The sequence below is a fragment of the Aspergillus nidulans genome, chromosome IV (genome assembly GCF_000011425.1).
Source record: "Aspergillus nidulans FGSC A4 chromosome IV".
Taxonomy (NCBI): Eukaryota; Fungi; Ascomycota; class Eurotiomycetes; order Eurotiales; family Aspergillaceae; genus Aspergillus; species Aspergillus nidulans.
In genome coordinates, this window is record NC_066260.1 from 1,308,614 (window position 1) to 1,333,038 (window position 24,425).

Consider the following 24,425-nt stretch of genomic DNA (forward strand, 5'->3'; position numbering starts at 1 on the left):
AAAATGACTGCGCTGCGCTTTGTTAAATCTGTAAATCCCATCTCATTCACTGCCGTATCTATTTGATCTCTCTAACACATCCACCAGGTTTGGGAGTCGTTCCGGGCCACTTCGGGGCTGGAACCTCGGTAGGTAGTGAAGCCCAACACCGAAAGCTAGCAATTGCTGAGCGCCGACATTGTGTGTTCTCACAGGCTGCTGGACAATGTAAGATCAAACGACCCGAAGACTTGAACGTCGTCTTACCAATCATCAACTCCAATCGTCCTCACGCAACCGAGCATCGGTAATCAATGGTCGGACCGCGCTGATGAGTAGCACTCCAGCTCCGGGTAACCGCTGCAAAGCCAGGGATTGTGAACTTTGAACTGGACATTGAGAAGCATCATACAGTAAGAATCCTGTGTTTATGACGGTAGCAATGCTACAGATCGATGGCTAATGCTTTGTCAGAATCGCCTGCAGATACTCCATGGAGGCACCATCGCTTCGATGGGTCAGTAGCTCATGTAAAACCTTCAATTCAAGGCGTTGTATCTCACATCTCAAAGTTGATCTCGGTGGCTCTCTGGCTGTTGCATCCCGTGGGTTATATGCTACAGGAGTATCGACTGATCTGAACGGTAAGTACGATTTACAGGGTTCAATTGGCCTCGACATACGCCTAACCATCTTCAGTCACGTATCTCAGCTCTGGTGGCAAAGTGGGGGATAAGATTCTGGCAGTATGTATCGTCCTCCACTATTCATTGATGGTGTAGGGCTAATTCTATCCCAGGAAGTGACTTGTGATAAGTGTATGTTGCCGCCTCAATTATGCGCCTGAGATCTTCTGCATATCGCAAAAACACCCTTCTGATCGGATTGCAGTTGGCAAAACCCTTGCGTATACCAACATTAGGTTTATGAATTCTAAAGGCGACGTCTTCGCCCGCGGCAGTCACACGAAGTACGCAAATTCAAGCTTCCCTCAAGCAGTGCTAACCAGCAAATAGGTATGTTGCGCTAGCCTGGAAAGACCCTCAAAATATTGTAGAGGAGTTGAATGAGCGCAAATCATCATAAGGACAAAGAGTCTGAGTGCATGATGGAGTTCTCGATAGACACCTAAACGAAGTATATAATCGATCACTAGTAAATTCTATGAATGGATCCTATACAGGGGAAGTGAAATCGGTGTCTGCTCCCTTGCTGGTTTAGTCATTTTGCATGACGTATATGGATCAGAAAGTGGATTTAGAACCGAGGTTAGCTCCAGATATATATTGTAGCACACCAACAGCTTCAGTCACCTACAGTTGGAACGGCCCGATGTAGCCTTCCTTAACGCTCGATTCGTGCGAAATCAAAATTCAGTTATAGAGCAACACTAGTGCGGCGCTTTTGAAACACGTCTAGAGATATACAGAGTTCTTCATCGATCGCAGAGTCAGCTTCTCAATCAGAGTACATTGCAATTCGCTGTGATTGAACATATATCCAAGTTAAACCCCCAGTTTTCATAACTCCCTAAGCTTGATACCATGATCTTATTCCGTAATCAGGCGTATACATGTTCATGCAACGGATCTTCATCTCCTTCTTCACCGCCCCCAAGCATTTCTTCGTCTCCATCCTCGATAAGATCTCCCTCCTCATCTGGCATCGTCTCATCAACAATGGCACCTTCCCCCCCAAGAGCCTTGATCTTGGCTTGGGTCATCTCGAAAACATACTGGCCGAGATGCTCTACGCCTTCCATAGGGGTGCCCTTGACCTCGTCGTCTAACGTCCTGGTAGCTGGGTACATCTCCCCAGGAGCGAGCATGAGTTTGTCTGGACGTTGTAATAGCAAATCGAATGCGGGCTTTAGTTCGTAACAGGACTCGAAAACCTCGCGGCGGCCGAGAATATATAGACCAAGACGGGCACGGGAAAGCGCTACGGTAAGACGGCGTACGTCACGGAGGTATCCAACTGTGCGAGTGCGTGTAAGGGAGAGGATAATGTCTGAGAAACCTTATTAGTTGCCTGGAACTGAGTGGTTGAAGCAAGAGCTTACAGTCGTTTTGCTCGCCTTGATATCTGTCTACTGTCGTGACGATCTTAGGCATGCCGAAGAGGGTGTTCTTGGAGCACCGGTGGTTTAAGACATCCTTGATTAGTGCCGTTTGACCTGCGTATGTGGCGAGGATCGAGATCTTCGATGCAGGGTAACCGAGAAGTCGCATATACTGGAATATGGCAACAGCATACTCTGCTTCACCAAGATTCTGGACGAAATGAGGAGTTGGCTCACGTTCCCCTGTGCCCTGGTAGTCTGGCACGTTGATGAATTGGTACTCAAACTGGAAACCAGCATTGGCCTGCTTGAATTCTGGCGCTTGTTCGACAATAGGCAGGTTTCCAAGGTTCTGATAGCGCCACCGGAAAAGCTCTGCAATACTTGGTCTAGCACGTCCTTGCTGGTCGAGCGTGATAGCTGGGACGCCTAGCCGGATAAGACGAAGGAAGAGACTTTGCTCAAAATGGGCATATTGTCGGAAGGCTAGGTTTTGTATAATAGGAGAATTCTGAAGGTGGTCTCCGCATAGAACAATACGTTTCAGAGGGAGTTGACCTTCCTTCATATTCTGCAGAGCTGTTGGAATAAAGCTTTCGACCTCAGTGATCTGCGCAGCCTCCTCCATGACAATATTATCATAATGGAATCCAAGGTCGGCAATCTCTTGGCGGCGCATAGCTGCATGTGTACTTGTCATTGCAATGATTCTGGCCTCCTTGACAAGCAGATAGTTGGCCTTGTCCTTGGGCTGACGCAAGATCTCAAACGGGCGGATATCTTCTAGCTCAGAGAAAATCCTGTCGATGTGACGCTGGCAGCCTTCTGCCACGTCGACCACTGTCTCCTTAGAGGCAGAAGGATCGAAAACAGGCGCAGGTGCGTTAGAGAAATATTCATGGAACGGGAAAGCCGCGATGATCTCCTCTGTTGATGTGTTCTCAGAACGGGCAAGTTCCCAGAATTTCGTCCAGGCAGGTCTAATGTAGACTGTATGAAAGTAGCCAGCTGTCTCGCAAGAATTTCCATGTGCGCCTTGTGCTCCGATTGATGCCGCCAAGCGTGTGACCTCCGCGAGGAAGTGGTTTCGATTATCCAGGAACGATTCCACGCGGCCATACTTACTATAGCTGGTCTCGGTATCTAATTCTTCCTCACCATGGCCGAGTCGCAATAAATGGCGTTCATCGATATCCAGGGCCACAATCTTCTGGAAAAGTTGATTCAGGGCTTGATTGCTATGCGCAACAAGTAGTGTGCGTTCGGTTGGGAAATTGTGGTAGATGTTGTTGATGATTTGAGTTGCCACATCAGTCTTTCCGGTTCCAGGAGGCCCGACGATGACTGTGAGACCGGGCTGCGTTCCGGATGCAATCGCTTGAATCTGAGCCGGTGTGAAACGGACTGCATTGAGCCTTGGGGCATCTACCGGGTACGGGCCTGGGTTCGGTGGCTTGTACGTTGAGACGCGGAGAGACTTGGGCCCTCCTCGTTCTTCGGCATGCTGGTCCCTCCGTCGCTTTTTTGGCGCGCTTGAGGTAGATGGCTGTGCAGATTCTTCGACGTACTCAAGAACGTATGGTGGCTGAAAGCTTGAGGTAGCGTCACCCGAAGGCTCAATTGTCAGGCCTGGGAAACTCTCAATTAGATGCTGCCAGTCCAGAAACGTGTCTCTGAAGTCCACTGATTTGAGACGGTTAGGTAATTCCGTGTAGCAAGCCCCAGCAGGATCTCCATAACCTAGGAAAATATCCTGAATCCATTGTGGCAAGGTGATGTCCGACGCAATGAGTCTCTGCATGGTTTCAAGGATTGACTTGAAGTTATTCTCTCTTGCCTTTCTTCTTGCGACCACATTGATGAGTGGGTAAATGTCGGGCTTCCCCTGTGAAGTACGATCCTTATCCGCTTTGAAGGCAGCAGAGTCCAAGTTGACCAGTAATCTTCGAACGCGAGGACGAGATCGATACCCATTTGTTTGGCCCGATGCTGGTTCACGTAGCGGGCGTCCGTTTTCATCAAGGACCTGCACAATGTCCGCGGATCTGACGTGTACGATACCTGGTGTCTGGGGCGCTTCAACATCTCTGAATCCATATTTACCCTGGTTACCAGGTTGTACGGCAAGAAGGAACACAACATCATCAGGACGAAGTGAATCCCACTCTGTGCGGACGTGGTCGGCCAACCTGCCTACCTCAATGGTAATCTCAGCCCGTACAAAAGCGGGTTTTGTGGATCCAACTTTAGGTGGCGCAACTTCAATAATGGCAGGTTTTGGGATTGGAATGGCCATACGAGAAAACCCGTCAAACGTCAAAGTTCGCCCATCTTGACTTGATCGGGGTTGCATTCGCTTGACAATTAGCTCCATATCCTTGCGAATCTGGAAAAAAGCTTCTGCGCGATATAATAGAAAGGAGCGCCAAAGGAAGTCACCCAGACTGAGATACTGAAGGTTGAGCTTCGGGATGGCGAGTGGCCTAGACCCATCATATGTCTCATTGCGGAGTAATGATGGATCGTACAGACTTTCTTCTGTAGGGACGACGTCAAGATTAGAAGTGGCTTCTTGGAACGAAGTTGTCCGTTCATGGTAGGACAGAAGCACCTCCATGTAGAGATGTCGATCAGCTGCGACATTCGCTTGTTTGGGATAACTTGTACGAAATCCTAGGTGCGCGCATAGATCCTGAAGCTCAGAGTCATCCAAAGCTTTTAATTGTCCTTCGAGTTCCGAACGCTGCTCAATGGAACCATAGTTTGACAAAGCTAGGATTGTCAGTTTGTCCTTGAAGTGTTTCATTGAGGTTCTCTGTAGTCGTGCCAGATCATGGCAGTGCGCATCGTACATTGCCTGAGTTGACAGTGTCTCTCCTGTGTAATCATTTATCGCAAATCCAGTAAAGTGTTTGAGGAGATTATGAAAGTCGCGGAAAAGGGCATTGTCTGCTGAACGATACAATCGAGATAGACGCATCAGGGGCAGGAGGTGCAGGTCCTTTAGCAGAGTGTTGACATATCGCCTCGTCGGCAGCTGACTCTCCAGATCGACAAGGAATTCGAGAAATCGCTCGCAGTATCGCAGGTTATCTGCCTGATCTTTCTCGGCACCGTTCAATCTCCGCAGGAAATCCAGGAGCATGGTATAGAGCCAAGAACGCTCAAACCTCATTTTTGCCTTGGTCGCTTCGTCCCCAGCGTCGTAGCGTTTCAGAGCAGCCCTCCATGCTTTTCTGAGATTTGGTGCATTCGCGAGAACGCGCTCTCTTGCCTCATCACTATGGAGGTTATGCCAGATGGATATGGAAACAAGGGGAGCGCATTCCTTCCGAATCAGAGTGTTCTCAAGCGATTGAAAAGCGCTAATCATAAACGACAATATCGACAGGCGGGAAAAGGTAGGGAGCGATTGATCAATGCTCATCGAAAGGATCCGGTGGAAGAGGTTGGAGAAATCATCGGAACGGTCTGAGAAGATTTCTGGAGTCTGTCAGCTTTGGTACTGTCTTCTAAGCAGATCTGTCGTTACCCCATATTGGCAAATGCTCTCTCTGCTTAACGCTCACAATCAATGCTAAGAGCAAGACATGATAGTTTGAGGCGTCTTCGGTGTATGTCGGCCAGAGAAACCTATTTGAGCTTAGCAAATTCAATCCATCGTGAACAAAGGTGAGCTGCGCAAACTTTTCAAGTATATTCAGATTCTCCAAAATAAGAAGTGAGCGGAAGCTAAAGCTCTCGGTCTCCAGAGGATCCCAAATATCCTTCTTGATCACATCATGTTTCACCTTGCGGACATTCGCAGCATCGAGCCAATGTGTTTTGGCCAACCGCACCCAAGGACTATCGTCGCGAAAGTCCTCTACAGTTGGTCTGGAGTCAAGGCCGGGTGCCATGGCATTCTGTGTTTGGAGACCCATCCCTCAAAGCTGGAATTCCCCAGAGGCCAAAACCTCTCCTAGCGCGGGCACTATATATGGAGCTGCGCAAATGGTCTACTACGCTCAACCTTGGGAGAGCTTTAGGCGCGCGTCTAACACCGTTATCGATTGGCCGACGGAAGTCCGCAGAGCCGCAGCAACGGGTTCCTTTTGAAAGCTTCCACCAGCTGACTTCACCTCCGCGGTTTTGTCATCAATTACTATCGTCGCCAGTTCAGCAAAATGGCGAACACAGAAGTAGATGTGATCGAAATCTACAGGAGGCTGATTGATAGTCTTCTGGATAAAGCAGAACAGGTGAAGCCAGGAAAGGAGATTGAGCCTCCCTTAACGGATACGCAGCTCGGGGAGTCTTTCTGGCTTGTCCGAGGGGAAGATGAGCAGACAGTTAAACAACTGAGTCAGCAGACTCAATTTGCGGCGGTGGAAATTGCGTTTAGGGAGAGGTTCTATAGTCTCCTTGTATGTTGGGCATCCACTTCCGTTCCTCAATCCTGTGTCCAAAGCAGTCACTGATATCGCGATAACACTAGGCCACAACAACGATAGATGACCCCGAGTTTGTTCGTATATGGAATCTACTTGACGTGATATCCGTGTTTTCCGATAATGGTTCGTGTTCGCCTCGTATATGTGTTGGAGACGCCCTAACATCATCTAGAGCAATGCGAACCTGGCCTCATATTTTGGTTGATTGAGGAGTTGCTAGACAGTCAGACGATTGACGGTTGTCGCAAAGTGTTCGATTATCTTGAATCGCGAAGAGAACGTAACACGAAGGTACGCCACTTCCGAGCCGCTACTACAACATAGCCGCTGACGTGTCGAAAGAAACATTTTAAACAAAAAAATTTGATCATACTAAGAACTTGCAATGAATTGCTTCGGAGACTGTCACGAGCGGAGGATACCGTCTTTTGCGGCCGGGTATTTATCTTTCTCTTTCAAAGCTTTCCCTTAGGGGACAAGAGCGCAGTGAATCTTCGGGGCGAATATCATACCGAGAACGTGACAACTTTTGATACCATCGCGAATGACGCGATCAGTGAAGCACATGATATGGATGTGGATATGCCGGACGTGAAGGCAACAAACTCGGTAGCTGAGACGCAGAAGCAGCCCGTCGCTGAGGGTGATGCCAAGTCGGCCGAACAGGACGTCACTAAGATACCAAAAGTGACCGTTTCGCAGTCTAGCGATCAGACTGGGGAGCGGTCACTCAACCTAGATACCCTGTATCCAATCTTCTGGGGGTTGCAAGCTTACTTTTCTTCTCCGACAAAGATTTTCGATGCTCAGCACTTCGCTACTTTCAAGAGCGGGCTTGAAGCCACTCTCAATGCTTTCCGGACGGTCAACACCGAATTGGAAACTTCCAATAGCAAAACGCAAGAGGAACTTCGGAAATCGACCAAACGGAAACGTACAGCAGACGGACCTGAAATCGCAAGCAGCTTCAACCCAAAGTACTTGACTAGTCGGGAGCTTTTCGATCTTGAGGTATTCTCTAAGAATATTCTAGTTTTCTTCCAACGACTGACACTAGCCTTAGGTCAACGACACGGCTTTCAGACGACATGTTTTGGTCCAGGCCTTGATACTTTTGGATTTCATGCTCTCGCTTACGTCAAAGTCAAAAGCTAAGCTTGCTGACTTGACTAACAAGTCTGTGCTATATGGTTTTGTTCTAAACGATGAAGATGTAAGGTGCCCTAACACGGCGCTGTCTCGTCAGAGCTAACAGCATTAGGCACAATGGGCGGTAAAAATGAGAAAGTCAATTGAGGGATACCTTCAGGAAGGTGCTGGCGGAAAGTTCTACTATCGGATGGTAGATACTGTTCTGTCACGGGACAAGAACTGGGTTCGCTGGAAGGCTGAAGGTTGCCCTCCGATTGAGAAGCCTGCGGTCTCTGTTGATGAGTATCTTGGGGCTCGTGATAAAGCAATCAAGACATATGCCAACAAGCGCCTTCGTGCTTCTCCTATGAACTCACTTAATCTTAAGTTCCTGTCAGAGAGCGAGTCATCATCTGGATTTGACAGGCTCAAAGAGCCCGAAAGGTGGGCATTTCCTAGGTGGTTAAGAAGTTGTCTGACATGAGTCTAGGTTCAATGTTCCTACTTCAGAATCCCTGATGCGAGTGATAGAGGACGTCGAATTCGACATTGATACGGCGCAAACCAGTGAGGATAAAGAAGCGGCAGTCCAAGCAAAAGCTAGTAAAACCTGGCTGTTGTTGCGGCTTTCAGCCAAGAGCAAGCTCGCAGCCTTTGACAAGATTGAAGATGGAAAGAATCTAAAGACCCTTTTCGAGACCCCACAAAGCGCTGAAAGTACAACCCAAGCCGCCGGAAGCACACCGCAAGAGCCTCCGACAAAGACTTCTCAGGAGACCGAAGCAATTAATAATGGGCCCTCACAGGATGAGAAAATGGAGACCGAAACAGGAAGTTCTGCCGCTGTTGCTGAGGCGAACAAAGTCGAAGGGAGCGATGCAGCGACTATTGATGCGCCGGGGTCATGACAAGGCCCACCGTCCCAAAAATACAGCAATCCAGGAGAGTCATTGTTTCAATAGGCTCTGCTCGCGCTGTCTTGGCCGATCACTTGGCCGATGCAGCAATATACGCAACTTGAACTGCAATTAAACGTAAGAATTGCGAAGGGATGATATGCTGAGTCGATGCCCTTCTCGTGTGGAGCTCTGACGAACGGGGGGCATTGGGCAAGGGGTGCGTAACCAAATGTTCCTGCAATCTTTGACAGTTTGATTGCAGCCTGGCCGCCGCCGTTTTGACAGACGCCAACAATCCCCGTGCTCAGTAGGCATCGGTATTGTCAGTGATAGCTGCGCAGCGTTCATTTTCTGCACGAGGAGCGTTATCTCTAGCATGGGTATTGGTTGAGCATCTGTACAGGTTGCAGGAGATGATTTAGTTCCTTGCATTTCGGCGCTGCCTACGGGCGGCTAGCGATTGGAAACGAATGCAGAATAGCCGGCTCACAGGACCACGCTACAGGTCCTTGTAACCAATTTTTGGAGCTGTCAGAATTCTAGTCCAACTTTCACCGCAAAGTCTTCATTCGTGAAATTTACGTCTGCCTGTCATTGGACGGAAACACGTGCTTATGGCAAGCAATGGACTCTTCCAGGCATGGGTACCAAAATACAGGGTCATCAGAGGATCCGTTGATTCTTTCAGTTTATCTACCCAGGTCTCGACAGGGAAATGACTAGACGCCTTAGCAGTTTACAATCAAGGTCAACCATGTTAATCTACCTGCAAAGTCCTCCGTACCTGCATAATTTAGAAGCCCGGACCTTACCTTGTATGGTTGAAGAAACGGTATGCATAAGCTTCAATTTAACCGAAATAGCTCCGGCCTGGAAGGTGGCGAGTGGTCAAACAACCTGACAGCACGACAGGCCGCAACAAGAGCACGACAGCTTGACGGAAACGTGGGGGAACATGGCATTCCAGGCGCTTGGAATCTTGGAAGATAGAGGAGCGGAAGTCCTGATCACTGGAGGCGAGATTAAAGGGTGCCTGTCATGTTTCACGGTGAACCAGGTGCAATCCCTACTGGAGGATAACGGAAGCTGCCACTGCAGTCTCTTCACGACTCGCGCGACCTGTCGACGGAGTGACGGAATGGCCTCAACGCCCAAAACTTAATGCGAGCGAAGACGAACTTTGAGACACTTCCAGGACATTGCGAGTATCAGCTTCCCGGCATGGATGGCGAAAAAGCTACCCACTTCAGGTACAGAGTAGCACGTAGACGACGATGGATTTACCTCGGCCAAACTAGATAGAGATGGAGATGCAGATGGAGCATGTCTTGACTGTTGCGTTTCACCATCAGGACTGGTGACCCGCACAGACCGAACCAGAGCTGAAGTCTCCGCGCGTGAGGGTTTCGGTAGACTCGCAGAACAAAGCTGAAGACCAAAATGAAGGAGACTCACGCTCCATCATGGTACGGCGCGCAGCCTCGGAGGAGATTAAGCCGAGTCTATGAGTGGTCGCTTCAATGGCCTGGGTTTGCCTGCGATCTCTTCCCCGCACCGTTGCCACACGATGACACCTGTTGATAATCGATAGATAGCAAGGATCATCGATATGGCTTGCTAGCTCCTCTTGCTGGGAGCTAACGAGCTTTGACCGACCAAGACTGCGCCAAGTGGACAGACTGCTTCAGGGTCGTGATTGCTGAATGGCGCTGAAGCCCGCCGGCATGACTTCCAATTGGAAAACCTCCTATACAAGGTCTGACTCGTACTGGGTCAGCTGGTTTTATTACCACCGTTTTCCGTAATCGGCTGTGTGTTCTGAAACTATCAGTATCCCCACGCACTGGGCGGATATCAGTACGTACGCGTCCATTTCTTGGCTCGGGATCTTTCCAGCGTTAGTGAATCCATTATTTATTTATGATTCATCTGACGTTTCCGAGATTTCGCCTGGAACTTTTCCAGTCTGGGCAAAACCCCAGCTTTCCAATTCCCAGTTTACACTGGTCAGAAATTCTCCGAAAGAGCCAAGGACAGCGCCTTCTCATGCATTCGAACTCCATCCGCGCTTCCATGGTCTTCTACGACCTTACTCGGTACAACCCGCACCCCGTTCCTGATACGGAGCCCTCATACTAGAAACACAGAGGAGATGCTTATCTCGAGCGCTCCCAGTATACTAGAGTAGTTTAATATGAGTGGTCTATCATGAGTATTTTTTGTGAGCTGTCTATCATGAGTTGTCTCCATGAGCAGTTTCATGAGTATTTTTCGTGAGTGGTCTTCGTGAGTGGTTCTTCGTGAGTAGTCTGGAAGCTTACTCAGAGTACGGACTCGTGTCGGGTGTTCGAGCGCCTTACCCTGCGGTTCTTTTCTCCTGGTTTAACCGAGCACACCTAACGGACGACGGAGAGGCTCAGACACTAGATTCGATGATCAGCAGCCTGCTATCTGGCCTACTACGACTTCGTAGACTACGGTATTCAAGTCGTTGTGATTTACCCCATTTTAAGCCGCCAGATCGAAGAATTCTAACGTCTTTTCACGATTAGTGTTATGACTATATTTATTAACATTATTTTATTATAATTGTCATGGTTTTATCTTGATTTATATTTATTTTTGATTTTTCTTTGGGTGCATTCGACTACTCATCCTCCCAGTCGAGTTTCATGCAGGTCCGTTGTGGAGTTGGGCCTCTAATGCGGGCTCCTCTGTCCAAAAACGCCGGTGGGCCCCTGCAGTGCCGTTGAACGCCTCCCGAACGGTCTCGGTCCAATGTCCGTTCTGGTCAGACTCCCAAGTTTCCCAGCGCCTTGCTCGGGATAAGAATCTACGATTGTACGAACCAAGGGCTGCCGCCGAGTCATCGACCCGTATCTACTCGCATCTAGCCGTGCTCTGTACCAATTGAACATCTTTCTTGTCGTATTCGCTCTAAAGTCCTCTTACAATAGTATTGCCGCACCCTGTGCTGACTAGACAACAGTCCCACGCTATACCGTATTCGGCAAGGAGGTCACAGTCCGCCTCCGCCGGTTGGTGGAAAATGGTCAATTCTCTTCCGTCTCCCAGCCCTGGAGCTGTTCCACCGTCCAGGCCGCTGGATCAGGTCAAGACCAAAGTTGGTCAACGATCCTTCAAGCACTCCAGGTTCATCCAGCCCTGGCTCCAGCTGTTCCTGAATCCTCTCATCAAACAGCCGGCACGCAAGAGGTGTCTTTGGTGTCCAATTCCTGGTGTCTTGAGAGCGGCTAGCCTCACTCTCGTTCAGTGAGGCCCGAATATGATCCTCGCTTGACTCGCTCGCGCAAGTTCGCACCATCCTGTGAGGACGTCACCTTGGGCCGGCTCCTCTTGGCTGGCTGATGCCGTAGAAACCGGCGCGCTAACCGAGCTTCTGCGTTAGGGCCTTCCTAGGCTCGCCCGACGCCTTTTGAGTCCTGTCTCGATTTCGGACTCTGTGTTTGGTGGATGCCCGGCCAAAGCGCCACTTAGTCCCGGAAGGTCTTCCACATGGTGTGCCACGGTCTCCATCGGAGCAACTGACAATTGACATGACAGCTTTCGATCAGCCCAACTCCCGTGGTCCAGCACGAGTCGGGTGCAGACCAGACACCCAGGCGTTCAAATTATCAGGAGAAGGGCTCTGGATAACCGGGCAAGGGTTCGTTTCTCCTCCTCTGACGACTTTTGATTTGTACACTGCCGGATAGTGGGGATGAGCCTAGGATTGTGACCCGCTAACTGCAGCTATGCAGTACGGGTCACAGATTCAGGAATCGTCCCGGTTTGGTGTCTTTGTTCCACGCCCAAGGACTGTCAGGCCCTCAAGAGTTTGGCAGGCAGTAGTACGGATTACGGGGTAGTAGTATGCCTATCGATAGACCCTCGCGAACGGCGGCTGCCTCTGTCGTGAGACGTACTAAGCCCTCTGCTCAGGTGGAGGTAACCGGAGAGGCGCGGGTAGTTTATTTTACGGTCACGCCAGCCATGCCTCGGTGCATAATCACTGTCTCAGACCGGCGGTGATAGCCCCGTTCGTGAAGGTCAAGCCAGGTCAAGCCTCGATCAACGTATCAATCACGGTCCACGCACCACCTCTTCGTCTTTTCCACAAGGCTGCCACTCCCGGTCCAGAGCTTGCAAGGTTTGTCTGCTCGCCATCTTCGCTTCTATCAGAGGCATGGCCCTACTGCCGCCGTCTTGATCGTCTTAATACGACCCTTTATTTATTGGTGAACTTCCGCCGAGATTTTCATCTGAATCGTATTCTTCTGTCCGTTTTCCTAGAAGTTGTTCGTCATTGGTTATTCGGACCACGTTGCCTCGATCTCCAGGTAGCGCCAACCGCTTTCTATCCAAAACACCTTGCAACGAACCTTTATATCGCCGTTATTATTGTCAAGTTTTGCTCTGAGTAGTAGCTCCGCTGAATAGAGCACCACCGAAACCCCTTACTCTACAACAGAAAGAATTGCCTACAATCCGAGCTAAATTCCCCATTTTACCCACCTTTCTCTTACTGCCCTTTGTCACGATTAGCCTGGTGAGTTCTGCGGACACTTTGTGATACTCTTGGAGAAATGCTCATTCCCGTAGCTCGGCGTGCGATATCTTTTGTACCGGCGAACCTTGCTGCTGGAGTTGCCGGATTTCCTGGGATTGCCTCCTGCATTAGGTCCTGGTCGTTATTCGTCTCCAGACAAGTCAGCCTGTGGTCAACCGGAGGTACCCGTCCTTGCCTTGCCACCCCTCAGTCACCTGGCACTCCCCTCTCCCTCAGTAGTGGGCTGGAGTGACAGATCCGGTGGATCAATACTCTCGGAAGGAGGCACAGTCTTAGACCTAAGCGCCCCGGTATTCCTGGTCCTGATTTCGAATCTCCGTACCTTGAATCCTTGATCTCTTTATTCCGACCCGCTTGGCTAAAGCACTGTTTGATCTCTTCGCTCCTCTTCTTTACTCCCCAGGAGCAAGGACGCTAGAGTGTTCGGCCACACTAGGACCCAACTGTGGAATCGGCCTCATCTCTTTACCGCTGACTTGTGGTGATCAGCCACGACTAAGATTCCCCTTTTATTTGACTTTATAAGAAACGTCCAGGCGGTTAGACTATTTCTTGTCCGTCAGCTACTAAGTCCAATGACAGCTTGAGGACTTCCTGATAACCACGATCAAGGGCTTTCTATTTACTTCCTTCCCTATCGCTACCCCTGGGCCAACAACGGTTATAACGAGAATCCTGGATCTCCCAAAAACCTCCTCTTTAGTCTTCAAGACCCACCTGAACCAGGGTCATCCGTGATCCTTTCTCCCGTCATCAAGTCCTGCTCTTTTTAGAGCGTTGAATCCCAACATCACATTCTGACTGTATTTACGCTGGAAAGAGTCACTCACAAAACTTGCATGGACTAGGCGGGTAAGGGTATCACGACCATGTCAGTCAGTGGCCCTTGCGCCTGGGTGTCGACGATACCATCACCAGCCGCTGCTCACCCATCTTCAATCACGAGTTCCTGGGCTTCCGTCTCCTGGAATAGCGAGCCAGCCTTGACGAAATCGAGAGCGGACTTATCAGCTCTATCCGGACTTGGGAAAACAGTAGGCGAGCCAGACAAAGCTCCCCCTACGGAAATGCAGCCGGCTGCATTTAAGGCTGAGAATGCCTTTTCGACACAGCCGGCTGCAGGATCTTCCAACTCAGTGCAGTACTCAGGGGTAGACGTACTCTCGAAGGGACTGGAAAACCGAAATACAAACGCACACAGCGACTCATCATTGACGGCGAACCCTGAGAGACAGAATGCCGATATTCAAGGTTCGAGCGAGTCTCAGACAAATGATGAGTTGTCATCCAAAGTTAAGTCGGAAGAGGTCCATGAGGATGAAAAGGACCACGGCGAGGCCAACGCAGGGTCATCTGATGATGACGGATCAATCGCCGACGAAAAGAAGTCATCGCAGGATGTTAAGCTGGACAAGAAGAAAATGAAGCGGTTCAGGTATGTGGTCTGAGACTATCCTTTGGGCAATTGCTGACCCCTTAAGGCTCACGCATAATCAAACGCGCTTTTTGATGAGCGAATTCACTCGACAGGCGCATCCGGATGCTGCGCACAGAGAAAGACTGTCAAGGGAGATCCCAGGGCTCACCCCACGTCAGGTCCAGGTCTGGTTTCAGAATAGGTATATATATATGTTAACAAAAGCGTCCTATTTCCGACTGACACGCTAGTAGACGGGCAAAACTCAAGCGGCTCACCAGCAACGATCGGGAACGGATGTTGAAGTCACGAGCGCTCCCAGATGACTTTGATACGACTCAAGTCTTGCGTACCCCTTTTGGCAGTAAAGGTCCTTCGGAAGCATCGGTAGAGTCACTCCGCCTTGCTCTTTATACTCAGACTAAAGTGTCCCAGGGTCTTCTTACTGAAGGTTTACCGCGCCTGAACGACGACGATTACGTTATCTCTCCATTGAGCTCAGCCTCTACAAGCGGTCCCGGCTACCCACCGACCTCGTCCGACAGGGGCTTCGAGAACTACCAGAACCGAGGAGCGGCAGCAACGGTTCCAGATCTGAGAAGCAGCCGAGCCAACTTTCCCTTTCCGCGATCGAGTAGTTTCTCTGAGCCGTCTTTCAATACAAGTCTTCAATACCCCGGTCGTTTCTCGAGGCCTGGGGATGCGGTGGGCCACCCAGGGATTTCATACCGACGGCCAATGGATTATGTGATGAACCGGCCAGCGAACGGCATGATGGTTGGCTATGGTCAGCATCGTCCATTGGAGGGTTCTGTGTCGCCGAGTGGTCAGCAAGAAGCACAACTGACATATGGAATGGATAACACTAGTAAGTCTCTAAATGTTTGAGATATTGGCAATGCTAATCCTTTCTCTACTAGACCAAATACACAATTACCAGCCTCCGCTTTCGATGCCTGCTCCAAAATCATACGGCGGAATTGAAATGAACTCGCACATGCATCACCCCGGGCGAAGTATGCCCACCTTACAGCACCTACCGGTTTCGGAAACACCCGACTATCGCCCCTATCCCTACGAACACCACCCTTACAGCATGGGCACTGGGATTCCATTCACCCAGGCCAATGCCTCTAGCCTGAGCCTCCCGGCATCTTTCTCTTCCGAACAGGGGCACGTTGCCGTTAGCAGCCCCGCGGATGACAGGATGACGACGTCTCCGCAGGTCATGGATCCCCTGAGGGCCAAATACAGTCAGGGATACGACTATGCCAACTACTTATAGTATGCGAAACACCATTTCTCTAAAGCAATACTCAACGCGACTTCTTGAGCGATTACATCTCTACCTAGCCTAGTAACGCGGACCATGGCCAAGTTCGATTGAATGGTGAATGTGGTTGGACACCTACTTGGTGCCGATTTGATAATAGTTTCTTTCTTTCTCTTGTGTTTTATTGAAAACTTTTTGTTTGCAGGCGGAAAAATCTTTGTTTTGTTGTACTCGGAGTTGGGACCATTGGCGTTGGTCAGCTTTCTGCTTGCTGCTTGCTGCATTGTTTATGCGTGGCTGTTCAAAAGACATACTCACAATCAAGTTTAACTGAGGTATAATGTTAAATGTTATTTTTGTGTCTTACCTTATCCTAGTCTATATCTGTCTTCTACGCCTACTGTATATCATTCATACTCTCCATGTAGTGCTCCGTAGTACGGAGTAGCAGATAGGCAATTAGGGCTGAGGTATACTTCAATAGCATAATCAAAGCACCACCAACGGAAAAGCGATTACCTATCACTTAGCCTTGAAAACTGTAAACGCCCAATGCGCTGAGAGCAATTACCAATCTTCAGCTCAGTACCAGGAAGGCGACGTTGGAGACAGCCAATCAGCGCCGGCAGATTTCCAAGCATATCAACGGCTGACTTGACAGGCAGGAGCAGCTTGAGCGTATAAATATTGCACTTTGACTCTCTCTTTACCTCTATTTCTCATCATCAGACCCTATCTATCTTTTACTACCACTATCTCATCTTCGTTACTCCGGTTTTGTTTGCTATCTGCCAGCGTTTGCAGGAACCTAGCCCAGTTCGAACATCTGACGTCATCCATCACAAGCTTGGTATACGCCATACAACGACACCAGCCTGGTCAAATTCCTCAACCTCATCTCTACCATTCAAACAACATTCAATATGGTTCACCCCACCTCAACCTGCTGCAAGACAAATCCCAGCGGCGGTTGCGTGTGCGCCGCGCAGGCAAGATGCTCATGTGGAAAAGAGTCTGCTCTGCACTGCACCTGCAACAAGGCTTCTAGCGAGAACACGATTCAGGGGGCGAGATGCTCGTGCCGTATGTTCTGCCTTATCTCTATTCAATCTAGCTTGGCTTGGATGTATTCTAATAAGTGCGTGCAGGGGCTCGTCCGGCCGGCCAGTGTACTTGTGAGCGAGCAGCGAGTGAAAACAACCCTGTAGATGGGCAGACTTGTCCTTGCGGGAAGCGACCGGAAGGTAAAGCCTACTGTTCCTAAATCTGATGGCAAATGCTGACTTTTTGTAGCTTCCTGTACTTGCGAGAAGGCTGAAGCTGTTGAATCTGCCCTTGAGACAGATTTTACGACGGCCAAGGCTTGATGCGTTTGAATTCATGTTAATGAAGCTTAGGAGGGTTGACTGTCTTGATTTTCTTAAGGGTGTATTATCTTAACTGGGAATGGCGTTGATTGGAGAACTGTATAGCGGATTATGACATGCATTATCAGCAATAAATTTAAAAAATGCACAGTTCAAAGACTAAATAGTACACAATAAGCTGAGCCTAGCATCGCTGATTAATACATCCATTGGTCTCCAAAGCGGCGAATATATGCCTCTCGGAAGTCTTGCAAGCTGACACTAGCCTCTTCACTTACACAACGATTCTCCAACACCATGAAAGCCCGCTTCACACGGTACGCGGCCATGTCCCCATCGTCCGAGCCCTGGAATGGACGCGAGTAACTGGATGGCATCTCGAATCCCGTCGCAATATCCGGCTCATTGAAGGAATCCTCGTAGTGAAATGCGTTCGTCAGGGTCATGAACCGGCCAAGCCAGTACTCTTGGGGCATAGCGGTGTCGACCTGCGGCCGGCCAACCATTTGCGATGTTAGTACGGGTCTTCTTTTAGGGTTTGACGCACGAGACGGAACCGGTGAGATGGGAGTTTGAAGAGAACTCCTTGCCGGAAATGATGCCAGTACCATTTTCTCATGTTGCATCTTGCGCCTGGAACTTGTAGGACTCAGAACTGGTAGCTGGGAGACTGGCTCCTTGGAGCTTTTAGGGTTCATCTCGACGTTCGCATGCTGCGGCTGATGCGCTGCTAATTGAAAGCGTGCGCGTTGTGCTGTCGGTGCATAATTCTCTTTTATGTACTCGTAAGGCTGCCTCTGTAATTGCGGGTCCTGTAACTGGCTCGTCGGCTTCGTTGAACTGGGGTTTCGGATCTGTTGGAGCGTAGGAATCTTTGTCTGTAGTGTTTCTTGCGCCCTCAGGTCCGCGAAACCCTGTGTCAGACGGAGGCGTTTGGGCGAAGTCATGGCGGCCCTCGTAGTCTCTATAAATGCGGCGTCGAAAAAAGACAGTCTGTTGTGGATCTGATAATAAAGGAGTAGGTGATGATTGTTGTCACTGCCTCGCTCCTTCTCAATATGTGCCAGTGCGGTTGCCGATGCCGGTACTGTCACCTCTGAGGTGGTGTTGCTGTCATGATACTGTGCCAATGGCCTTCTTACTACTCTAAATGAAATGCTTAACTGACGAGAAACAGTAGATGTCTGTGTTGATGGCCGTTGTAGCTTGCTTCGGGTAGTGACAGGTGTTTGCATTGTCCATCGTCTTCCTATACTCGAGGGTACGCTCCGCCGCCCTTCTCCCTGGTGTACCGAGTGCGAATACTGTGCATTCTTTGGCGGCCCAGTCGGAGTAGGAAGTCTCGAGGGGGAAAATGTAAACCTGCCGTTGAGGGTTGCGGATGCCTGGGTACGTAGAAGCTGGAGTGTATGGGGACGAGAATTCAAGCGTCGGATTCGGAGGCCCTTTGTTACACCAGTTGGCTGTGAAATATTCACATCGTACTCGACCTCGGATTGGGCCTCATTCTCTCGTGCATGCTCATGCTCGCGCTTGTGTTTGTGGTCCTCATGGTCCGTGTTGTCAGGTTTGGTCAGACAACGGTGCTGTGGTGCTGAGACGATGCGGGTTGCACGAGGCCGTCTCGACTCGTAGCTGGATATGCTTGGATATTCTTTAGCTGGCACCGAGGTTGGCCTGCTCTGCATAACTGAGTTTGTATCGGAGAGATTGCGTCTGGATCTGGGGCAGATGTTTTTCTTGAGTGTCTTCGGGAGGGCATAAAGGGTGTTTCTGGAAAAGGCCTTAGACTCATGACTCTTGGATTCAGCCATGATAAATACTTTCTCAAAGACTTAAGGGGAAAAGCCCCAAAGAGAATATAGTATTTGTCAATTATGTTTGAGAGTAGATTGTAAATAAAAACAGGCAGTAAGTACGTGGCTGGGAGACCTCTGAGACTCATTCACTATCATTGTTCACCATCAACAGACTTACAAATTGTATCCAGCACTAGGATATTTGCCAATGTCAAAGACTTCCGGTAGTGTTCACTCCATCCATTCACTTGGCCTGAGGAACAACAATTGACCCCTCGCTGACCTTCACAGCACTCCCCCTCAGCTCTAGGCTCTCAATGCCCTTTTCCCCTGTCACCACCTCAAGCCCAATCTCACTACGTCGACCCATCTCAACACCCTGCACAATGTCGTACACGAACCGCCCAGCCCTGCCCTCTTTCAGCGAGAGGTAAGCCGTTAAGCCACTCGCGGCGCTGCCAGTCGCAGGATCCTCGAGACTCCCCAGAATCGTCCGTGTGCGGATAACGTTGCGACCCAGAAGCTCGTCCTTGACGTCCTTGACGTAAAAGTACGTCGTAACCATCCCCTCGGCCCATCCGGCGTCCAGATAAGATGAACTTGCTTCTTCCCCACCATTTGCAGTCGTCACAGCACCCAGAGCTTCAAGCGAGGGCAATTCAACGAGAAGCTGGCTCATACCTTTCACAATGGAGATCAAGGCAATCGATGACTGGGTCAAGTATGGCTTGACGGATGGGTAGAGTCGCAGTATCTCATCAAGCGGGTACTGGTTCTCATGGATGTGCACGTTGTGCGCAACCCGCGCGGAAACTACACCCAAGTCCGCATTCTGGAACGTTATTGGAAAATCTCCGGCCTTCATAGTCAGCCTTGTCACAGGTTTGCTCTCTGGCGCGTGGTGCAGGAACCATGACGCCGCTCCGATCGTTGGATGGCCAGCAAACGGTAGTTCTTCGCTCCCGGTGAAGATGTCGATTTTACGAGACTCGCTGGGCCCAGACTCAGAATGGACAAAGATTGTCTCGGAGAGGTTGAACTCGCGCGCAATGGTTTGCTTTTGGCGCTGGGTCAGTTGGGTAGATGTCGGTGCGGGGAGGAAGACCACGGCGAGGGGGTTGCCCTCATAAATCTTGGTCGTGAAGACGTCAAGTGTGACAAAGTCAACTCTGGCCATTGTTGTCAGATATGGTTTGAATGTTGAAGGATCTTGCGGGACGAAGTCCATTTGAATCAAGCCAAAAAAAGGTACGCCCTGTGACAGACTTGAGTCATCACTAACTTGCTCTTGGAGCTTGAATGATGACTCATATTCCAAAGGTAAATCGATAGCCATCCTGTCTACGAGTATACAACGTACGGAGTAACAATCCTTGAGGAGTTTCCTCGAGCCTCCAAAGCTTCCATAAAAGGCAATCGGCTTATAGGATTCCGTTTGCCTATGACAGGCAAGTCTGGAGTCTGGACGATGGTCTATTTATTGTATTAAGTAGCTACTGATCACATATTTGGGAATCGTTAAAGATATAATAAGCAGCTTGGCTACAAACTTGGTTACAAAAATTGTTAGATAAAATGTGGGCACTATCGATATGTAATTTGATACTTTTACACTCATTGTTGACTGCTTGTATGGCGCGCCCTAAGACCGTGCCCTACATTCCTGATTGGGACAACGCGGGCTCCGATGATACTTATCTCCGTTCGACCAAAAAGCTTCCGAACTTCGAGCTTCAAGCTCATCCATCATCTTCCATGCGCGCGACTCCAACCACCTCTCGAACCCAATGATCCCTCGCACGAGCTCTTAGAATCGGCCTCGCACCCATTTTTCTTTGGTCCAAGAATGGGTTCCACCAAACCGCGCCCGTCCGGCAAGAATTCCATAAGCCATGCTCAGTCTCTCCCCGGCAAAACATTCATTATCGACAATGGCGCGTACAACATGAAAGCAGGCTATGCACCTGACTCTCAACCTCTGGATGATGAAGAAATCGCTCTCTCAGCGTGTGCCGCCATTCCAAATGCCATTGTCAAGACTCGCGCCAACCGAACTTACGTCGGTGCTCAAATAGGCACAAATGTCACGGACTGGAATGAAATGCTTTTCAGGCGCCCTGTGGAGAAGGGCTATACTGTAAACTGGGAAGCACAGAAAGAAATCTGGGAGAATTCATTCTTCGATGAGAGGACCGTGCGGTCTAAGGAATTACACATTGCGGATCCAGAGGACGTGACTATCATTTTCACGGAGGCTCCAAATGCTTTGCCGGCACTACAGAAAAATGCAGATGAGATTATAATGGAAGAGTGGGGGTTCGGGGGCTATTTGAGATGTGTTGGTAAGTCTAAATATCTTATTCTTTATTATTGAGTGGGCATGGCTAAACCGTTCGCGCTGAATACAGGCCCGTCGCTGAATGCCTGGAACGAGATTCAATCCTTATTTGAAGATTCGGTACTATCACAACCTCGAGCCGTTGCCTCCCCAGCCGAGTGTCTACTGGTGGTTGACTCTGGGTATTCTCACACGGTTATCACTCCGGTTTATAGAGGCAGACCACTTCAACGTGGAATTCGGCGACTCGACCTTGGCGGCAAGCACTTGACCAATTACCTCAAAGAGCTGGTATCTATGAGGCAGTATAATATGGTGGACGAGACTTATATAATGAACGAAGTCAAAGAGTCGGTGTGTTTCGTGAGCAATGATTTTAACCGCGACTTGGAGCGGACGTGGAAAGGGAACCGCAAACGTGGACAACCGGATCCCACTGATGGTGTTGTAGTTGATTACGTCCTGCCAGATCCGAATGGAGGCAAACGAGGTTTTATGAGGCCTCATGACCCTTTGTTAGGATCCAAGAAAAGAAAGGCTGTACTCGCCGGCGCTAGCGCCGAGCAGCTAAATGAGGACGTCCTAGTTCTGGGCAACGAACGTTTCACTGTCCCAGAAATCCTCTTTACCCCAAGTGATATTGGTATGAAGTCGGCTGGTATACCGGATATCATCCTGCAGAGTCTCTCGGTGTTGCCGACAGGCTTACACCCGGCCTTCCTGGCCAATGTTCTGGTCGTTGGAGGCAACTCCTTGCTTCCGGGTTTCATGGAAAGACTGTAAGATATCAAATGTCTACTTTCGAGAATGCGTGTCACTGACGTCGGCAGGGAAACGGAGTTGCGCCAAATCGCTTCAGCAGAGTGTGTCGTTAGGGTCCGACGGCCTAAAGAGTGAGTCTTCTGCCACTGAATCCTCATTTCGTTCTATACTGATGCTACGGTAGCCCTATTCGCTTCGCCTGGCTTGGAGGTTCTCGCCTTGCAACAAATAAAGAAGAGCTCAAGAAGGTGGCGATTACTCGCCAGGAATACCAAGAGCACGGATCGTCTTGGACGACTCGCAAATTCTCTGGCGCTCTGTGAAGGGAATGGTCTTTGAAACTTCACAGCAAGGCTTCTTGAAGCGCTAGACCCTCCGCCGAACAGGTATCTCGTTTTTAACTGAGCCGTACTAACATGCTGACCGCCGTGCTATGTCGCCCGGAAGCCTTTCGCCGTTACACACCTACTGTCTGCGAAGATCTCTTCCAGAATCACCTTGCAGAGTGTGACAGCGGATGAAACAGGCAACACTCGAAAAATTTCTAATAAGCGAACGGAGCCGTCTCTTAACGATGTGTTGCACCGACACATTTCCACGACGAGGCCGCTCTAAGGTGCTTTTAAGGATCGTGACTTTCCAGACGCCTGTTTGCATAGTACTGAGCAACCAGTATGTCTAGCAGGAATAACCCGCAAAACAGCAACGTCTTAGCTCGATCTAGTAAGCTTCTTGCACTGGTCGGCACCACTGTTATAGACGTTCGTTGCTACGGTATGCTCACGAAAGTCTGATCGGCCAAGGCTACGTCAAGATTGCATATTGGCCTCGATTTGAGCTCTGACTTCCCCACCTTGACGTATGTTACTGGGGATCTTTACCAACGTGTATGCTATGCGCTTGCACCGTCTAAAGGAAGGACAGCAAATTGTCAGAACATTGCATAAGGCGCATGGTGGCGGTGATGGAAAGTCGTTGCATTCTTCGGCATTTTGTCACACATGAAGAGGCAAATACAGGATAGTTGGCTTATAATGCAATGTTCACTCAATGCTACGGGTATGGAATGGTTGCCCGTATCCAATTTCAGTTCTGCTTTCTGAGATGACCCTCTAATTTCTTCATATCACGAAAGTTCGGATTAAAAATCCGTGGTGCCTCAGTAGTCATAGAATCCTTTTCCTGATTTCTTGCCCAACCAGCCCGCATTGACCATATTCTTCAACAACCCAGAAGGCCTGTACTTGCTGTCTCCGGATTCCTGATGCAGGACATTCATGATGGCCAGGCACGTGTCCAACCCAATAAAATCGGCCAACGTCAAGGGCCCCATGGGCACATTAGTCCCATTCTTCATAATGCTGTCGATGTCCTCACGCGAACCAATACCAGTCTCAAGGCAGATGATCGCCTCATTGATGTACGGCATGAGGATGCGGTTCGCAAGAAAACCAGGCGAATCCGCGGACACAGATGCGATCTTGCCCATACGCTGGACAAACGCAATCGCAGTGTCAATGGTCTCCTTGGACGTCTGCAAACCAGCGATAATCTCCACACCCTTCTGGACGGGGACTGGGTTCATGAAATGGGTCGAGATAACCCTGGACGGCGCCTGAAGGTTTGTAGGATCTGTGGTTGTGGCGGCCGCAATCTTGGTTATCGAGATGGACGATGTGTTTGTAGCGAGAATGACATGCTCAGGCGCGATCTGGGCAAGCTTGGAGAATATAGATGTCTTCAAGTCTGGAATCTCGGGGACAGCTTCGATAACAAAATCTACCGAAGAGAGGTCGTCTAGACTTAGACTCGATGTGATACGGCCGCGTGCAGCATCTGCCGCCTCCTTTGTAATGCGGTCTTTGGACACATCCTTCTCAAGTAGCTTATCTACGGTGAGTTAGCAATGGGCGGATATAGAGGACGATCCTACGCACCGGCAAACTTCAGACCCTTATCTAGTGATGCCTGAGAGTTATCAACAAGTGTCACAGGGACTTGGGCTTTCTGAGCAGCGACGAGAGCAATTCCGAGTCCCTGAATAAAGTGTTAGCAAAGGCAAAAGAAGTCATATCGTGACAACAACCATCTGTCCAGCTCCTATTACTCCCAACGATTTGACCTCGGCAGCATGGACGGCGGGAGATGTGCTAAACGCACGAGAACGCATTGAAGCGCCTCTGCGGCAAAGTAAACGAAGTGCCGGCGACAACATTCTGAGACAACCACAGAATTGAGAGAATTATACCAAACGAACAATATCTGAAGGAAGAAAGAGAACCTCTCGAGCCCCCGATACAACTCCGTACAATAGACATAGCTGCCCATGTGATCTAACGTCATCGGCTATCCTCGGCTACGCGGCTTTTCAGTTTATCCGCGTTCCGCATACCCG

General features: G+C 49.7%; 7 protein-coding genes across 7 annotated transcripts, besides 1 other annotated feature; 4 read left to right on the plus strand and 3 right to left on the minus strand.

Moving 5' to 3' along the window:
- Positions 1-24,425: part of a sequence feature (contig 1.117 1..274575(-1)) that runs on past both edges of the window.
- On the minus strand, positions 1,449-5,964 carry ANIA_07014 (RNA helicase aquarius; the record flags this gene model as incomplete). The annotated part of the gene is made up of 4 exons (XM_050611963.1): positions 1,449-1,989; positions 2,042-5,524; positions 5,574-5,674; positions 5,729-5,964. 4 exons carry the CDS (start codon positions 5,962-5,964, stop codon positions 1,541-1,543), a joined length of 4,269 nt encoding a protein of 1,422 aa, XP_050467930.1. The 3' UTR covers positions 1,449-1,540.
- Positions 6,208-8,513, plus strand: ANIA_07013 (THO complex subunit THO1/HPR1; the record flags this gene model as incomplete). The annotated part of the gene is made up of 7 exons (XM_659525.1): positions 6,208-6,447; positions 6,519-6,597; positions 6,647-6,765; positions 6,892-7,485; positions 7,538-7,687; positions 7,736-8,049; positions 8,096-8,513. The coding sequence occupies 7 exons, from the start codon at positions 6,208-6,210 to the stop codon at positions 8,511-8,513; spliced, it is 1,914 nt and encodes a 637-aa protein (XP_664617.1).
- Positions 13,944-15,878, plus strand: ANIA_07012 (uncharacterized protein; the record flags this gene model as incomplete). The annotated part of the gene is made up of 4 exons (XM_659524.1): positions 13,944-14,509; positions 14,746-15,359; positions 15,412-15,775; positions 15,845-15,878. 4 exons carry the CDS (start codon positions 13,944-13,946, stop codon positions 15,876-15,878), a joined length of 1,578 nt encoding a protein of 525 aa, XP_664616.1.
- Positions 16,505-17,268, plus strand: ANIA_07011 (putative copper resistance protein Crd2). Its single transcript, XM_659523.2, has 3 exons — positions 16,505-16,847; positions 16,913-17,008; positions 17,058-17,268. The coding sequence occupies exons 1-3, from the start codon at positions 16,688-16,690 to the stop codon at positions 17,129-17,131; spliced, it is 330 nt and encodes a 109-aa protein (XP_664615.1). The 5' UTR covers positions 16,505-16,687; the 3' UTR covers positions 17,132-17,268.
- ANIA_07010 (PhzF family phenazine biosynthesis protein) lies at positions 19,103-20,266 on the minus strand (the record flags this gene model as incomplete). The annotated part of the gene is made up of 1 exon (XM_050611964.1): positions 19,103-20,266. The coding sequence occupies one exon, from the start codon at positions 20,264-20,266 to the stop codon at positions 19,175-19,177; it is 1,092 nt and encodes a 363-aa protein (XP_050467931.1). The 3' UTR covers positions 19,103-19,174.
- arp6 (actin-related protein arp6) lies at positions 20,777-22,353 on the plus strand (the record flags this gene model as incomplete). The annotated part of the gene is made up of 4 exons (XM_659521.1): positions 20,777-21,272; positions 21,306-22,047; positions 22,099-22,161; positions 22,215-22,353. 4 exons carry the CDS (start codon positions 20,777-20,779, stop codon positions 22,351-22,353), a joined length of 1,440 nt encoding a protein of 479 aa, XP_664613.1.
- On the minus strand, positions 23,104-24,272 carry ANIA_07008 (protein hadA). Its single transcript, XM_050611965.1, has 3 exons — positions 24,117-24,272; positions 23,968-24,067; positions 23,104-23,920 (listed from the first exon to the last, which is right to left on the minus strand). Exons 1-3 carry the CDS (start codon positions 24,243-24,245, stop codon positions 23,190-23,192), a joined length of 960 nt encoding a protein of 319 aa, XP_050467932.1. The 5' UTR covers positions 24,246-24,272; the 3' UTR covers positions 23,104-23,189.

What these genes read in the sequence shown, in the direction of transcription:
- ANIA_07011 (XM_659523.2), top strand. Translation starts at nt 16,688, where the DNA reads ATGGTTCACCCCACCTCAACCTGCTGCAAGACAAATCCCAGCGGCGGT. An exon ending in GGGGGCGAGATGCTCGTGCC is followed by an intron (nt 16,848 to 16,912) that starts GTATGTTCTGCC and finishes AAGTGCGTGCAG; the next exon opens with GGGCTCGTCCGGCCGGCCAG. An exon ending in TTGCGGGAAGCGACCGGAAG is followed by an intron (nt 17,009 to 17,057) that starts GTAAAGCCTACT and finishes GACTTTTTGTAG; the next exon opens with CTTCCTGTACTTGCGAGAAG.
- ANIA_07008 (XM_050611965.1), bottom strand. Translation starts at nt 24,245, where the DNA reads ATGTTGTCGCCGGCACTTCGTTTACTTTGCCGCAGAGGCGCTTCAATG. An exon ending in TAATAGGAGCTGGACAGATG is followed by an intron (nt 24,068 to 24,116) that starts GTTGTTGTCACG and finishes CACTTTATTCAG; the next exon opens with GGACTCGGAATTGCTCTCGT. An exon ending in TAAGGGTCTGAAGTTTGCCG is followed by an intron (nt 23,921 to 23,967) that starts GTGCGTAGGATC and finishes AACTCACCGTAG; the next exon opens with ATAAGCTACTTGAGAAGGAT.